The sequence below is a fragment of the Papaver somniferum genome, unplaced genomic scaffold (assembly GCF_003573695.1).
Source record: "Papaver somniferum cultivar HN1 unplaced genomic scaffold, ASM357369v1 unplaced-scaffold_24, whole genome shotgun sequence".
NCBI lineage: Eukaryota > Viridiplantae > Streptophyta > Magnoliopsida > Ranunculales > Papaveraceae > Papaver > Papaver somniferum.
In genome coordinates, this window is record NW_020634374.1 from 4,297,013 (window position 1) to 4,315,359 (window position 18,347).

The window sequence follows — 18,347 nt, forward strand, 5'->3', positions numbered from 1 at the left end:
GACAACGAATGGAGATGTGTGGTTCAATTTTTTTTTGGTATTTCTGCCGCCATGAATGTAATTTTTTGTTTTTCCTAATCTTTCAAGGGTGATGTCTTTTCTACCGCCATAACTTTCCTTCCTTCAAAATTTCGTTTATGTATTCTTCCTTTGATGTTTTCATGGAATTCATTAATCATCGTTTTTGTTATCATATTACACTCCAATCTTTTGTCATATTCATTAATTTTATTCATCTTTCTTCTAACTGATTCACTGATTTATTTAATCACTTTCTTGATTTGAATATTCTCAACAAAAATCTTCAACTTTCGATCTTCAGTCCCTGTTTCTAGCGCCATTATGTAATTGCAGGAAATCCTACACTATACCCCTCATATGATTTCATTGTTAATCAACTCATTTTTAGGTTTACACTTTTAATTTTATTGATTAATCTTTAAATGTTCTTACAAGAAAAGATAAAGAAATCAAGAATGATCTCTGCTCTGAACTTTCTCTCCCCTATTTACTTATTTCTTACTCAAAAAAAGATCTCCCCTTTTCTTTACAACTCGAACGACTATTTATAAAGAAATATATAGTGGATGACAACTATCTGTCCTTTATTTTCGGGTATGGTTTGCGACATTCTCGCAACCTTACAAATGTTAATTTCGCAAACTCTCTAATTTTCGCAGAACTAATATATCTTTCTCGTGATCTTTGCTGACGTCATTTATTTTATCATTTCTGAAATTGTTCTGCGACGCTGTTGTGCTGTGTCATTGATAATATCTCTGAAACATTGTCATTGCGAGATTCTGATCCTACATCGCTAATTACTATTAGCTTGAGTAAATAAAAGCAAGAGAGAGATATTAACTCCTTGAGATACTTTTACCTAGATTGAGTCTGACTGTCTAGTTGATTCTCTAAAAAGTGTTTCAGAGTTAGTCCATACATTTTGCTAAGTGAAATATTGGGTGGTGTTGTTAGACCCACGCTTTTTCAATTGGTATCAGAGCAGGCAAACATGTTCAAGACCTCAAAAGTCTGTGTTTGTAGCGATCTGACTCTATGGACAGAGGTGTTATCTTTATTAACGTACCACCAGTCTTCGATGGCTCTAATTACTTATGGTGGAAAATTTCTACGCGAGCTTTTCTTCAAGCGCGTGATTTTGAATCATGGGTATATATTGTTAATGGCTATGATGCTCCCGTTGTGGCAGTTGGAGATGTAAATGTTCCCAAACTTATCGGTGTATACACCCCTGCTGAGATAAATGCTGCAAAGCAAAATTCCGACAGTTTAAATGCCATCATAATGCCATTACCCCAAATCTTCAGCATCATGTGTCTAATTGCACTCGGTCTAAAGATGCTTGGGATATCTTAGAAACCTTATTCGAAGGAAACTCCAGTGAAAAGGAATCTAGGGTTCAAAACCTTAATTTCGATTGGGAGAACCTTCGTATGGCAAATGAAGATACATTTGATGCGTTTAATCACAGAGTGTCTGAAATTATTAATGCATCTTTTGCATTGGGTAAGACTATTCCTGAAAATGACATTGTGATGAAAATTCTCAGATCCCTGCCATCCAGATACGAGTCTAAGAAGCATGCCATCGTTGAGGGAAATAACCTTGATAATCTTTCCAGAAATACATTGGTTGGAAAGCTAAAGATCTTTGATCATGAGCATACATCCAAAATCGGAAAGGATATTTCCTTTAAAGCACAAAAGAACACTAAATTACTTGATAAGAGTAAAAATGTTTATGTCTCTGAGGATGATCAGCCTGAGGGTGATTTTTCAGATGAAGATTTTGACAAATCAGTCTCCTTGATCACAAGACAGTTTAAGGATCTTCTATTGAAGATAAGTAAACGGTTTTCAAGACACAAACCTAGGTCATCAGATAAACCTCACAATCGTGTTCCTCCTAAAAACAGGGATGTTGACGAGGATGATGACGAGGATATGCCACAGTGCTTTAAGTGTAAAGGTTTTGGTCATTTTGAAAATGAGTGCCCAAATCGTAGAAAATACACTGGGAACAAAGGTCTTGCTGTAACACTTGATGAGATGTCTGAGATCTATGATTCTGATGAAGACAGGAAATCAAGTGTCGGTTTTCTATGTGAAAACATTGATTTTGATAATTGTAGCAATACATATATCAACCTTGATGGTTTCGGCGAAGAGGAGATCCCAATGAAGCTGTAAGAATCAATTGACCCATCCTTTGGAAACGCTGGTTTTAATGTTTCGGGATCCACTATGTGTCTAGCTATGTTCACACCACAGATGCCTGAATACTATCCAAGTTTGACGTGCTCGTTTTGTTCTCAGAAGGGTCATGAACTATCAAGATGTTACAAGTACAAGCATCAAGTGAGGCACGCCAACAAACTTCAACAAAGAGAAAATTAGTTAGCAAGGAAGCTTAAACTTGCTCAGAAGACGGCTGAGGTATGTAGAATTTTATCTTCGTCTAAGAAGTTAGTTTCCAAAGACAAAACAAGACCATTTGAGAAAAAGGCATGGTCAAATCGTTTTGATAGACAAAGGTCAGAAGATTCCTCTCAAGAGGAAATTGGTGGACAAATTGTTGTTCAACACAGCACAAATTAATTGTGTTGCTTGGGAAATCTTGTATCATGTGCCTGATCAAAATAGACAAGGTTTTGAACGCACGTGCTTTAAGAAAAGTTTTTTTTTAGGTTTATTCTTTTCTGTCTATCAAATAAAAGGAAGAGTTATTTTCGACAATTCTACTCTTTATAGGGTTTAGAGTTGGTCGTCCACGAACCTGTTTAAAGGTCTCGAACCCTACATTCCTTTTTCCTCTTTGATATTCTTTATATTTCAAGACTGCTTGTTGAGATTGTGAATTCCAATCACAAAAATCAGTTGGTTATAGTTGTTCTCATAAGCATCATGTCTTTGGAGGGAAAGGATGTCAACATGATTGTTAAGCCATCAATCAAGGAAAAAGAGATATCTCTAGTAACTCCGTCCTTGAAAAGAAAAATGAGGAATACAAGAAAGCCAAGGGCTGCCCCTTCTAACTCTCAGAAGTTTTCCGATGTTCTTGATGAGTTGAAGGAAGTAAGAAAGGAGATTTGTGATATTAAGGCTTGCTTTTTAAGGTCTTTGGAAATTCAGAAATCCCTGGTTCGACATTACCAGCCAAGACGGTTTGTTGATATTAACCCCTATCTTCACGAACCTTATGTTCCAATGGCTGTGGACGACAAGAAGTTCGGGAATGATAAAGAATTTCTCAAAGACAATGTAGCCTAGTATGTCTTCTTTTTGGCTTAGTAGGAAGAATAACTAGTGCTTTGAATAGCGATGATTGTGACTACACATATCTATTGTTTTCATCTTCTCGTTTTTAGGTTTTTTTGGTTTAAATTCTAAAACTATTTGGAGGATGATGTGTTTTGCAGTATTTAATCTTTACGATTTGTTATATTGCAACTTGTTATGGGATATTGGTGTTTACGTCCTTGAACTATGTTGTCCCATTTTTTGTCAAAAGTAAAGTCGTTCATGATTGATATTCGTTTATTGATTTAAAGATGAATAGACTTTTGACATATACAAAAGTTAAGCCTATATTGTCAATCTTTGACGGAAGATAGGTTAAAATCTTTTGTATCCAAGGATTATTGTTATTTTATATGCTTGTGCAAAAGAATGAATCCTTGTGTATTCCACGGTATTGATCTTCATTGATCCATCTTTTTTGTATTACCGTGAGGCTCCGTAATGTATCTTATGTTGAGCACGATACAACCAAGTTGATTATTTTTTATTAGCTTTTTTGGTTGTTCCGTGAGGTACTTTATGTTGAGCATTTAAAACTAAATTAATCATTCTTTTGGTTATTTAGTTATTACTCCACAAGTTCTCTTGTGTTGAGTATATGAACGATTAAGCCAATCACTCTCTTGTATGGTTATCTTAGTCGTTGCTGCGTAAGTTTACTTATGTTGAGCACAATGAATTAAATTGATCATTCTTGTGTTTAATTTGATTATGTATTCCGATTAAATTATTCATGGGTTTTCTTATGAATAAGTTTATTGAGTTTTGGACATAAAAATCATTCTCATGGTTTTGGTGTCCAATAAAAATCCTTTTTTTCTCTTGAAATTAAGGTTGCTCGTTGTTGTTCTTTCGGGAATGACACCAAATGGGGGAGAGTTCTTTTGAACTTGTGCTTAATGGTCATATCTTGAGGGGTGTGCCGCTTTGGAATTTTAGAGGTGTTATCTTGTATCTTTAAACTCCTTGATGAATGATGTTAGCTTCGGCTATATGATTGCATCTAAATAAGATGATGTGTGCTCCTTTCTCTCAGTCGTGAAATGTCTCTTACGAAAATTTCATTATGATCCCGTTCTTGTACCTTTGCCAATTTTATTGACAAAAAGGGGGAGAATTAATATGTAGTTCACACTACAAATACATATGGTTTTCGGATCATTGTGTAAGGGGGAGTGGTTTTCATGTGAGATGGAGTATTGACTAAGGGGGAGTGATACATATCACCGTAGTGTTATTGTTGAAGTTGTGATACAATTGAACTTTGACACTGTGTAATAATACTATGACACTGTATAACAATGATCGAGACCGATGCTTTCTCATTTTTATAGCTACGGATCTTCAACAACTATGGTGCTAAACTTACAACCTTTGGGATCATTGGAGTACTTGGAAGTGACGAAGATTTCGAGGAATGTTGAAGATTAGACATGTGGAATAGGAGCTACTAAAATTTCATTATCTTTTTTGTATTCCATATGTATTGATAGTTTTGTCACTAAAATTTACAAAGGGGGAGATTGTTAGAGCACTGCTCGGTCAAACTCGCATGCGTTTCTATCTCAAGCATGTTTGTCAATGTTAGTGATCAAAACTATAAGTCTTGATTTCTAGTCTCTTATAGCTAAGTCTCGGACTAGGATAGTAAGTGTTGTTGAGCTCAAGGACTTCATGGCGATTCATCACACAAGTAGAAGGACTACTCAAGGAACCGGTGGAACTTCTCGACAAAAAGGTATGTGGAGACTTGAACTTATCTGTCACTCAAAAGTCTATCTATTCTATCTCCTACTCTTTGAGACAAAAGTCGTATGCTATATATATATAGACTAGATCATACATATTTGGTATTTCGAGCCGAGTATACCTCGCCTATCTATATCTCGAAATATGTGTTGGTAAGCTTTTCGCTTAGACAAAGTTTATCTTTACCTAGTGACGAAAGTCATGAATGTTTCAATCACTTTGGAAATTGATTTGACGAGAAATGGTGTAACAACTATATAACGTCCTCTAAGAATGTTTCAATGATTGGAATGAGAGTTTAGATTACATAACCAATGTATTCCTTGAACCGGAGTTCTCGAACTTTGTTGATCAAGAGAACCGGATGTATGGCAAGTGCCAAGTCCGCGAACTGCCGAAGTTCTCAAACCCGAGAATTTCTGCTGGAGTTGACAAACTACTTGCGTGAGCCAAGTCCGCGAACCCAGTCTGCGAACCCAGTCCGGGAACCGGCGAAGTTCTCATCCCGAGAATTTCTGCTGGAGTTTGTAAACTCTGTCTGGTGTCTTGAGTCCGGGGAACATAGTCTGCGAACTTGAGAAGGTTATATATCTAAAGATGATCTCTGAACTTAATCTTAAAAGAATAAGGAATGCTTTTGCAAACCGTGGCTATTAAAGTTCATGAAGTGATTTTTGTGAATCAAATCATATTTGTTTCAATTGTGTCTTGTGTAGTTGCATAAGATTTCCTTGCAATTGAACAACTCTCTTAACTAGTTCATTTGAGTCATTTGAACTAGTTATGGTGAAGAAGAACATGTTTGGTATGAAACGCTCATATGGTTAACCTTTTTGGTAAACTATTGTTGAACCAACAATGTACACGTTTGGGTGCGGTTAACAAACCTAGAAGCGTACAGTCATTTGTGTATGACAAGCTAACTTTTCGATCTAACGGTTGAGAAATATTAGCTTGAATCTAAATCAGGTTTTCATCTAACGGTGAATATTGATTGCTTTGTAACTAAGGCAAAACCCTAATTTGAAAGACTACATAAGGGGACATCTAGCAACTCTGCAAAACTAATCCCCACACCTTAACGTGTGATACTAGTTTGCGTGCTAAAGTCGATTCTCCTTTAACCTTTGGTTTTCTTCTTCTAAAACCAGGTTAACGACTTAAAGACTTCATTGGGATTGTCAAGCCAGACCGATACTACTTTTATCGTAGTTGTGTGATCTGATCTTGCATCTTCTATCGTAATAGTACAATCATATTGATTGGCTTGAGATTGTTTGATTTCTCCGATAGGCAAGATATAAAAAGTAATCACAAACATCTTCGTCTCATTGTTTGTGATTCCGCAACATCTTGTTTCGCTACCATACGATTAAGATTGTTGTGAGGTGATTGATTAATCTAGGATGTTCTTCGGGAATATAAGACAAGATTATCAATTGGTTCCTGTTCGCCTTGATTATTATCAAAATACGGAACAAAAACTTTAGGGGATTTTTTGTGGGAGACAGATTGATCATTTGATAGACTTGTTTGTGTGAAACAGATTTGTTTATTGTTAAAGCCTGCGATTTTGGGTCGTAGAAACTCTTAGTTGCGGGTGAGATCAGCTAAGGGAATCAAGTGCGTAGTATCCTGCTGGGATCAGAGGCGTAGGAGTACAATTGTACCTTAGATCAGTGAGAGACTGATTGGGATTCAAATATAATCCATTTCGAAGTTAGCTTGGAGTAGGCTAGTGTCTGTAGCGGCTTAATACAGTGTGTATTCAATCTGGACTAGGTCCCGGGGTTTTTCTGCATTTGCGGTTTCCTCGTTAAAAAAATTTCTGGTGTATGTGTTATTTAAGTTTCCGCATTATATTGTTTATCTTTATAATTGAAATAATACAGGTGCGTTTAAATCATCAATTAGATTAATCCAACCTTTGGTTGTTGATTATCATTGATTGATCCTTGGACATTGGTCTTTGGTACCGTCCAAGTTATTCCTTATGTTTGATTAGGACTCGCTGATTTCTATTAGCTTGAGTAAATCAAAACAAGAGAGAGATATTAACTCCTTGAGATACTTTTACCTAGATTGAGTCTGACTGTCTAGTTGATTCTCTAGAAAGTGTTTCAGAGTTAGTCCATACAGATTGCTAAGTGAAATATTGGTTGGTGTTGTTAGACCCCCGCTTTTTCAATTGGTATCAGAGCAGGCAAACACGTTCTAGACCTCAAAAGTCTGTTTTTGTAGCGATCTGACTCTATGGACAGAGGTGCTATCTCTATTAACGTACCACCAGTCTTCGATGGCTCTAATTACTTATGGTTGAAAATTGGTATGCGAGATTTTCTTCAAGCGTGTGATTTTCAATCATGGGTATATGTTGTTAATGTCTATGATGCTCCCATTATGGCAGTTGGAGATGTAAATGTTCCCAAACCTATTGGTGAATACACCCCTGCTGGGATAAATGCTGCAAAGAAAAATTCTGACGGTTTAAATGCCATCATACATGCCATTACCCCAAATCTTCAGCATCATGTGTCTAATTGCACTCGGTCTAAAGATGCTTGGGATATCTTAGAAACCGTATTCGAAGGAAACTCCAGTGAAAAGGAAGCTAGGCTTCAAAACCTTAATTCTGATTGGGAGAACCTGCGTATGGCAGATGAAGATACATTTGATGAGTTTAATCAAAGAGTGTCTGAAATTGTTAATGCATCTTTTGCATTAGGTAAGACTATTCCTGAAAAGGACATTATGATGAAAATTCTCAGATCGCTGCCATCCAGATACGAGTATAAGAAGCATGTCATCGTTGAGGAAAATAACCTTGATAATCTTTCCAGAAATACATTGGTTGGAAATCTAAAGATCTTTGATCATGAGCATGCATCCAAATCGGAAAGGATGTTTCCTTTAAAGCACAAAAGAACACTAAATTACTTGATAAGAGTAAAAGTGTTTATGTCTCTGAGGATGATCAGTCTGAGGGTGATTTTTCAGATGAAGATCTTGACAAATCAGTCTCCTTGATCACAAGACAGTTTAAGGATCTTCTATTGAAGAGAAGAAAACGGTTTTCAAGAGATAAACCTAGGTCATCAGATAAACCTCACAATCGTGTTCTTCCTAAAAACAGGGATGCTGACGAGGCTGGTGATGAGGATATGCCACAGTGCTTTAAGTGTAAAGGTTTTGGTCATTTTGCAAACGAGTGCCCAAATCGTACAAAATACACTGGGAACAAAGGTCTTGCTGTAACTCTTGATGAGATGTCTGAGATCAATGATTCTGATGAAGACAGGAAATCAAGAGTCGGTCTTCTATGTGAAAACATTGATTTTGATAATTGTAGCAATACATATATCAACCTTGATGGTTTCGGCGAAGAGGAGAACCCAATCAAGCTGGAAGAATCAATTGACCCATCCTTTGGAAACGCTGGTTTTAATGTTTCAGGATCCACTATGTGTCTAGGTACGTTCACACCACAGATGCCTGAATACTATCCAAGTTTGACGTGCTCGTTTTTTTCTCAGAAGGGTCATGAACTATCAAGATGTTACAAGTACAAGCATCAAGTGAGGCACGCCAACAAACTTCAACGAAGACAGCTGAGGTATGTCGAATTTTATCTTCGTCTAAGAAGTTAGTTTCCAAAGACAAAACAAGACCATTTGAGAAAAGGCATGGTCAAATCGTTTTGATAGACAGAGGTCATAAGATTCCTCTCAAGAGGAAATTAGTGGACAAATTGTTGTTCACCAAAGAACAAATTAATTGTGTTGCTTGGGAAATCTTGTCTCATGTGCCTGATCAAAATAGACAAGGTTGTGAACGCACATGCTTTAAAAAAAAAAATTCTTGGATTTATTCTTTTCTGTCTATCAAATAAAAGGAAGGGTTATTTTCGACAATTCTACTCTTTATAGGGTTTAGAGTTGGTCGTCCACGAACCTGTTTAAAGGTTTCGAACCCTACATTCCTTTTTCCTCTTTGATATTCTTTATATTTAAAGACTGCTTGTTGAGATTGTGAATTCCAATCACAAAAATCAGTTGGTTATAGTTGTTCTCATAAGCATCATGTCTTTGGATGGAAAGGATGTTAACATGATTGTTAATCCATCAATCAAGGAAAAATAGATATCTCCAGTAACTCCATCCTTGAAAAGAAAAAGGAGGAATACAAGAAAGCCAAGGGCTGCCCCTTCTTACTCTCAGAAGTTTTCCGATGTTCTTGATGAGTTGAAGGAAGTAAGAAAGGAGATTCGTGATATTAAGGCTTGCGTTTTAAGGTCTTTGAAAATTCAGAAAGCCCTGGTTCGACATTACCAGCCAAGACAGTTTTTTGATATTAACTCCTATCTTCACGAACCTTATGTTCCAATGGCTTTTGACAACAAGGAGTTCGAGGATGATAAAGAATTTCTCAAAGACATTGTAGCATAGTATGTCTTCTTTTTGTCTTAGTAGGAAGAATAACTAGTGCTTTGAATAGCTAGTGCTTGGATCAGTGGGAGACTGATTGGGGTTCAACTATAGTTCAGTCCGAAGTTAGCTTGGAGCAGGCTAGTGTCTGTACCGGCTTAATACAGTGTGTATTCAATCTGGACTAGGTCCTGGGGTTTTTCTGCATTTGCGGTTTCCTCGTTAACAAAATTTCTGGTGTCTATGTTATTTCAGTTTCCACATTATATTGTTTATCTTTATAACTGAAATAATACAGGTTGTGCGTTTATATCATCAATTAGATTAATCCAACCTTTGGTTGTTGATTATCATTGATTGATCCTTGGACATTGGTCTTTGGTACCGTCCAAGTTATTCCTTGTGTTTGATTAGGACTCGCTGATTTCTATTATCTTGAGTAAATCAAAACAAGAGAGAGATATTAACTCCTTGAGATACTTTTACCTAGATTGAGTCTGACTGTCTAGTTGATTCTCTAGAAAGTGTTTCGGAGTTAGACCCCCACTTTTTCAGAAGTTTACGTCCATGAAATTCTGCTGGGTTTGAAGTTTACGAACTCAAAAACCAGTCACCTTAAGTATGTGTACCCGTACGCGTACTGGCGGAACTTTTTCTCCCGAAAAAGTCTACTGAGTTTGGAAACTAAAACCAACTCAAAATCCGGTAGCCTAGGTATGCATACCCATACGCGTACCCAAACTGGTTATTTCTCAAATCGGTAGTTCATGGACTTAAAACAATAAATTATAAGGAAAGCAATCTTTGCAAACCGTGGGTATATTGTTCATGAACTGATTCAAATGAATCAAACCGATTTTTATTCAATTGTGTCTATGTATAAAGACCTAAGCAATTGAACAACTCTTGAACTAGTTCTTATGAGTCATTTAAACTAGTTATGAGAAAGATGAATACGGTTGATATGAAAGCACTCATATGGCTAACCATTGTTCAACCATTTGTGAACTAACCAATGTACACATTTAGGTACGGTTACTCAAACCTAAATGAATACATCTCATTTGTGTGTGACAAGCTAAGTTTCGATCTAACGGTTGAAAGATATTAGCTTGGATAAATCAGGTTTTTCATCTAACAGTGAATATTGAATGCTTTGTTACCAAGGTAACCTAGATTGCAAACCCTGATTTGAAAACTATAAGGAGACGTCTAGCAACTGTGCAAAACTAATCCCCACACCTCCTGTGTGATGCTAGTTGGTTTGCTAGAGTCGATTCTCCTTTAATCGTAGGTTTCTTCTCGAGACCCTGTCGATTAACGACTGAAAGACTTCATTGGGATTGTGAAGCCAGCCGAAACTAATTCTCTTGTAGTTGAGCGATTTGATCTTGAAATTTTTTATCGTACGATTTCAATAGGAATAATTGACTTGAGATTATATCTCCGATACGGCAAGATAAAAAGAAATCACAAACATCTTCGTCTCATCGTTTGTGATTCCGCAATATCTAGTTTCGCTACCATATGATTTAGATTATTGTGAGGTGATTGATAATACTAGGATTTTCTTCGGGAATATAAGTCATTTATCAATTGGTTCTTGTTCACCTTGATTTTTATCAAAAGACAGAACAAAACTTTTAGGTTTATCTGTGGGAGACATATTTATCTATCTTTGTAGACTTTTATGTGTGATACAGATTTGTTTATTAAAGTCTTCGACTTTGGGTCGTAGCAACTCTTGGTTGTGGGTGAGATCAGCTAAGGGAATCAAGTGCGTAGTATCCTGTTGGGATCAGAGACGTAAGGAGCGCAATTATACCTTGAATCAGTGTGAGATTGATTAGGGTTCAACTACGGTCCAGTCTGAAGTTAGTTTGTAGTAGGCTAGTGTCTGTAGCGGCTTAATACAGGGTGGTGTTCAATCTGGACTAGGTCCCGGGGTTTTTCTGCATTTGCGGTTTCCTCGTTAACAAAATTTCTGGTGTCTATGTTATTTCTATTCCGCATTATATTTTGTTGTATAATTGAAATATCACAGGTTGTGCGTTAAGATCAATCAATTAGAATATCCAACCTTTGGTTGTTGATTTAAATTGATTGACACTTGGATATTGGTATGTGGTACCATCCAAGTTTATCTCTCTAGTATTTGATAAAGACTCACATATTTCTATTTGCTTGAGTATAGATCAAATCGAGAGATTGAGATATTAACTATTTGATATACATTTATCTAGATTGAGTCTGACTGTCTAGTTGATTCTCTAGAAAGTATATTGGAGTTAGTCCATACAGATTGGTAATCGAAATATTGGGTGAGGTTGTTAGACCCCGCTTTTTCAATTAAGATGGTCTGGAGTTAATGAAACTGTGTCCACCTCTACAATATTTTCAACCAATACACCTACGACGACATCTACACCAGATTCTGCATCAGGTTTGGATAAACCATGTATGAGGAAGTCTGTCGTGTTACCATTCATTGGACCATCTATAATATTACCATGAACTCCATCACCCCTACACGACATTTTCCAAGCATGCCAAAGCATACAACTGTTGCGGAGCCACATCTGATGGTGTAGCGATACCTTTTCCCAGGAAAAAAAACCATCAAATCCTTGGCCATTAGTTCTCTGCAACACTGTTTATTCTACAAGGAAAATAAATGTTTATCCTGCAGATGCCGAAAGATAGAGTACCGAGCAAATCCACGACCATTGACGCCACCATGACACCCATGAAAACCCTTGAGTAGACAGTGAAAGTAACCATCTCGAAGTTTGGTGTCCTCTGCAAAAAATGAAATTTGAGAACCAATTAGGGGAGTCAGAGCATTGTCAAAAGGAAATATAAAAGGGGGTGATGATGGCTGACTCCACGAGGAAGAAGCTGGAAAACGAGTCATGAGCATGATTTTCTCAAGAAATCATGAAAAAAAGAGGAAATACCCTAGTCGTGATTGATGAGGAAGAAGTATGGCAGTGAAAAAGGTATAAATCAAAAGGAAAAAACCAGGGGAGAAAGGTGAAGAGAGGTCTGTGAGAAGATCACAGGGAGTCTGGTGGTTGATTCTGGTTTCCAATCACCAGAACAATCTTCGGATCATATCTAAACCCTAATCGTCGGACCATTGACACCATCATTATTTCTATTTATTCATTTCTTTTTTTGTTTATTAAAGAATAATTTTTATTTTTTTATTTTACTATTTTACCATTTTTTTCAAAACATCAATGATTTTCGACCATGACGACTCTGGAAAATTAGTAAAAGTTGTCGTGGTTTAAATAACACACCATGTCGACTTTTCAAGTATCATGAATGTCGTCATTGTTAAAATAACAAAGCATAATGATTTTTTAAGAATCAAATATTTTTTGAAAAACTTATTAAAAATACCACGATGATTGTAAAAATTGAAAAGTTTTTTCATGTTCCGAAATTTGCAAGATTTGCCGCAGTGTCAATCGAAGACCATGGTCACGATAAAAAATTCCTTAATTTTTCAAAAGGTGTCGCCATGGTACCAAATATCAATCAGGCTGACTATTTAAGCGTTGTCGGATTATAAAGATTAGCCATTGACGTCTCTTAAAGTAAAATCTGGTCAATTCTGGGTGAAAAATTAAAATAGTCGTCATGGTATCGTTACTTCTCAAGATGTATACAAAGTCCAAACCTCTTAAGTTTCTTGAGTTATAAGTAATTCCTGAAACTTCTTGCTCAGTGATTGCCAAATAGATAAAATACCTTGTAAAATTTCTAGATATTCAATTAAATCATTTTTCTCAATAATGAGGGATTTTTATTTCTTAAATTTTTAAGTGAATAAAATGTGGATTTACACAATTGGGAAGTGAATATTAGATAGGAACAAAATTTTATATGATAGAATCAAGATGTATTGTTACCCTACTCTTGAACACAACATTTACTTTCTTTGAATTAATATTGCTAATAGGGGGTATTGGATTTCTTGGGGGTGTGTCAATATACATAGAGGACAAAAAAATAATTGTCTTTGGGTTGGTACACCCCCAAGCAAATTAGTACACCCCATTAGGAATTTGCAGTCTTGAAAGAAGTATTCGATCATAATCAAAATTTCAAAGGGCATGTGATCCCATTATTGTGACATTTACTTGTTTCAAATGGACTTTTACAAAGTGTAAAACTTTTCCATTTCTCATGCGATAATTTTTACATTGGTGAGATATCAGCTTCATACTACTTCTATTGTCCCATGGGATGATCAGACACATCACATTCCAGTGATATAAACCTCAAAAAGAAGAATGATTTTAAACGCATTAACACTTTGTCCTTTGTAGCTAATTTATGACATTTGATATTAATGCAGACTGGTTCTCATTTGTGTATAAATACAGTTCCTCTCAAGCTAACTTCCCACATCATAGCTAGTCTCTCCACTTAGCTAGAAACCATTTCTTGGCCCGTTTTCTCAACCTCTCACTATAGAGTTATGGCTTCAATTTGTTTCGTGCTTCTTTTACTAGTTGTTTCTGTATCACCTGTTGTTATTGCCGATGAAGTTGTTTCTGTATCACCAGTTGTTATTGCTGATGAAGTTGTTTCTTTATCACCAGTTGCTGTTTCCGATGAACGTAAGTGATTTCAGTATGCGTGTGTTTAGTGCTATGATCGATACCAAAATTAACTGAAATTGCATATCACTGAAATACTAGATATGGGTTCTTGAACCAAAGTTATCTGTTTACTTTCTAATACTCCTGCATGATATATTTTCCATTGGGATTTGCATCTGACATAAGTTTTTGTCCATGATACAGGCACTACTGGGTCTCTTTTCGCGAAAAACCCGGCGAATTGGACTTATTGCGTGGCTAAGGATGGAGCCGACCAGAAGTTGTTGCAGGCGGCAATAGACTGGGTGTGCGGTGAACAGAAATATGACTGTTCTGCTATGCTGGAGGGGCACCTGTGCTATGAGCCCAACACCCTTGAAGCACACGCATCCATTGCCTTTAACATGTACTATTACAAGAATTTAGGTCGAACTGAAAGCTGCGTTTTTAATGGTGCTGCCTGGATTACAACAAATAACCCTAGTCACGGCCTCTGTATATTTGCTGGAAGCAGCAGGATTGGCGCATCAGATGGATCCCAGCTTAAACCACCTCCTGGCAGTTCCATGGCTTCAAAAATATCTACTGATTGTTCTCTTCTTCCACTGGTTTTACTAGTAGTAGTTAGTCTCGTTTCATATCAGTTATTGGCTTCACTTATAAGGCCCTTGATGTATTGGGTGTTTTATCTATCAGTTAAATAAATCAAAAGCCTTTAATTATCTCTCTTTTTCTTCCTTTTTTTTCTCCATTTTGTTTCGAAATAGAGAATGGTTCTGGTGTTGTGTTGTTGTGCTGCTGCAGATGATGTTTAAGAAGATGGGTTTTTGCATCTGAATAAGTATGAGATGCTACTGGTGTTTCAGGTGGTGTTGAATGTTGGCCAGTTGCTGGTGCTGAGAGAGATGAATCTAAAGTTGATTTGGTGCTGATGTTCATGATGCTTGCTGGTGATGGAAGGAGGAAGGCATTGAAGCTGACCAGATGTGCAGGAGCTGTTGGTGTTGCTTGCAGTTTGAACACAAGACTGAGACATAGAATGGATTTTCTGTGATTGTGATACAGTTATGGAAGGCTTTGGTCTGCGGTTTACAGGGTACTGCTAGTGGTTTGTGATTGAAGGCTTTAGTGGTGATTGTACTTACAGTACAGTGGTTATGGATGGATTTGAGAGATTATGGTGATTGTAAGTGCAGCTGAGATTGAATGGACGCAGTTTGTGTATGGCCTGAAAGAATAGGGGCAGAACAGCGCCGTCATACAGCAATACCAGCCACAGCCTGTACAATGGATTAGGGGCCTTGGCAGAATAGAACAGTCAGCTGAGCCGACTCTGACTCACCCTGACTCGGTGCTTGACCCGAGTTAACTAGTTGACCCTGCCGGTTGACCAGTTTTGACCGATCACGAGAGCTATTTGCCGGCAGATTTCCGGCACTACTTTTTTTTGTAGGGTATATTAATTAACTGGAAGGAGTTGTTTAATCCTCCTCGGTTTTTCTTCTTTTATTTTCCTGGGGGTGTCCCTCTGTTTAGCTTTGTCTGAATCTTTGTTCAATTGTAGAGTAAATGCACATTCTCGTAATTATTATCCACACAAAATTTCAGAATATCTGATACAAGCATATTTTTGAAATTTTACAATGTCAAAGTCTGGTTGATAAAAACACAAAATAATTCTGAACTTCCTTGCACTCAAAATCTGTATCAAAAGTGGCAAATTTATTCTTGGTTCACAATCTGTATTAAAGCTTTGGTTAAGATTTTATCTTGCGAGAAGAACTACAGCAATCAAAGTAAGAAACTTAAACATGACAGAAAAAACTTATTAGGAGTTGACGACCATCGCAATTCATCTTCTGCATCAGAGTTAAAAGAGAAAGAAGTAAGCATGATTAATTCAGCCCTTGCAGCAGCATTCATCTTTCTTGGGACACTCAAATTCCAATCCACACCATCAGTTAAACTAACTCCCACATCTGCTACTTTCAAGTTCTTGGCTCTAGAAATAAAACATAGATTAGAGTAGCAATCTTTTTTATTGGAGAGTCATAACTGTCCTCCCAGAACCTGACAATCAGAACATTGTTAAATTTGAATTTTTTTCCTTTTACTTCAGCAACAGGGAGAAACTAAGCAACAGAGAGATAACGGAAGACAAGTAATTCTACTAATTCAGCATCATGTAACCACTCATAAGTCGGAGGGGAAAAGAGGAGGAAAAAAGTTCAGCAAATCATTTGTAGTTTGCTGCCTTTCAGAACTTGCCAGGATGCTTTGGGGGTTCCTCTCTTGGTAGTTTCTTGTCAAATTTTCTATCCTGGTAGTTTCTTGTTCTTCCTAATCCACATTAAAATTTGGTGATAAGTTTTTTGAGCATTATCAAATCTATGAAAAACAAGTAGATTTGATTTACACCATAAAAGTTAATGTTTTTTAAGTCTAACTCATGCAAAGCACCAACTATAACAGCTTGCTTCAGACGCTGTACAACAGTTCTTTTCATTCTTTTCAACAAGCTACGTCTTTTCTGTTTGTCTCTTTGAAAAAGGATCTTCTCCTGGCCCTGCGGAAACACCAAGACACGGAACGCCATTAGCCAATTTTTCAAAATATATCGACTTTGACTACTCACTTGAACGGTTGGCAGAAACCAATTACCAGACGCTAATTAAATTAGAATGAAACGCTTCTTGGCTTAGTTCATATCACTACTCATTATACGAGTACGGTCATAAAGCTAAATTTCCCCTACAATATAAAGTTGGTCCTTAACTTCTTTTTCAGTGTTTTAGGCCAAGTCACTTATGGTTTAAGAATCAAAGAAATGTTTGCACTCACTTGACAGTACTTCAACAACATCTTGCAAGCAAACTATCCCGTAAAACTATTCTTGTTATGTTGAGTACGAAACATTCACCGACCATACCAAAAGCGAAAAGAATTTGAGAACTAGTCAACTACTAAATAATTTAAGATGTATACGTACCGGTACCATCCGTCATCTTGGCCTCGAGGATGGAAACATCTTTATCATCATTCACATCGTAACCATGGCGACGCTTCCATGAACGAATCTGTTCATCATAGACAACCTTGTCATTCTTGCGGTTCTTAATACCTATAATAATCAGAAAATCACATTTCGCATATCAGGCACTGTCTAGGAAAGATGTAGATTCTAAAAACAAAACATTTAACTACTTTTAGTTTTATCACAGAGACGATGATTCAACTTAATTCTGCAGTTTATGGAGCTTTAGATTGGATAACAAACCTTTTGTTTTAGCAAAGGTCTCCCAACGATCTTTCAAAACATAAGATTTGTAATCACGACTAACTAACTCATCCCCCAAGATTAAATTTTTGTCCAACAACAATAGTATCTGTAGCTTAATCAAAATTTTCTTATAATGTAGTATAAATAATATATGTTGTCGTAAAGAACACACAGTTGACCATTTAGATCCAACAATTGTAACTCCATTACTAATTGTAGTTTACTCGTCATAATTTGACATTGGGGTGTTTCTATTTGCTGACCAAATGATAGCATTCGAAGAAACGTGATTAAGAGAAATATAAGTTGTTTGTGTCTGATCTAGTTTTAGTATCAACTGGTTTTCTTGAATAATAAATTTTATTGAAACATAATCAGTTTAATCATGTCTTCACTATCACAAACACCCATAGCACCGTAAACAGACAGTAAATTCAGTAATACAAAGTTATGATAGCGTTTCACAAAATCCTTACTCGGCAAAAAAAAAACGAAAGAAATACATAAAGGAAAGATTAATCCAGCCGTGATAATTATCATAATCAATAGTAGTTCAATACCTATTTCGTTTTTGGTGACTCAAATTTTTAATTTAATTTTGCCCTTTTTACTGTCAAAAAAAAACAAAAAACCTCTTTCGTTTTTAACAAAATTTCGATTTTGACTGTGATCTACAACATCAACAGCACTACTAAAATCAAACATCTAAGAGAGACCTACAATTGCTTAAGAAGATAGTAAAATGAATTTGTATCAAGGAGATGCATATAGTGCACGAGTCACTAATTATCTGTGTCTACTCAAACAAGTTGGTCATTATCTTGTTCAAAAGTTGTTATACCTTTATCACTGTTATTGGCTTAGTTTTTAAAGGTTTCACTGACTGTGGCTTGTTCAAAACAATTGAGAGATTTGTGAAATAGTCCAGAAACTGTGAGTAAATCAGTCAAGTTTA

At 36.4% G+C, this 18,347-nt stretch overlaps 1 protein-coding gene across 1 annotated transcript; it reads left to right on the forward strand.

The window, feature by feature from the left end:
- Nucleotides 1–13,931: 13,931 nt before the first annotated feature.
- On the forward strand, nucleotides 13,932–14,834 carry LOC113340830 (glucan endo-1,3-beta-glucosidase 2-like). Its single transcript, XM_026585891.1, has 2 exons — nucleotides 13,932–14,130; nucleotides 14,317–14,834. The coding sequence occupies exons 1-2, from the start codon at nucleotides 13,989–13,991 to the stop codon at nucleotides 14,814–14,816; spliced, it is 642 nt and encodes a 213-aa protein (XP_026441676.1). The 5' UTR covers nucleotides 13,932–13,988; the 3' UTR covers nucleotides 14,817–14,834.
- The last annotated feature ends 3,513 nt before the right edge of the window (nucleotides 14,835–18,347 follow it).

Excerpts from the sequence above, each read along its gene's own strand:
- LOC113340830 (XM_026585891.1), top strand. The coding sequence starts at position 13,989 with ATGGCTTCAATTTGTTTCGTGCTTCTTTTACTAGTTGTTTCTGTATCA. Across the intron at positions 14,131-14,316 it reads AGTTGCTGTTTCCGATGAAC|GCACTACTGGGTCTCTTTTC; the intron begins GTAAGTGATTTC and ends TCCATGATACAG.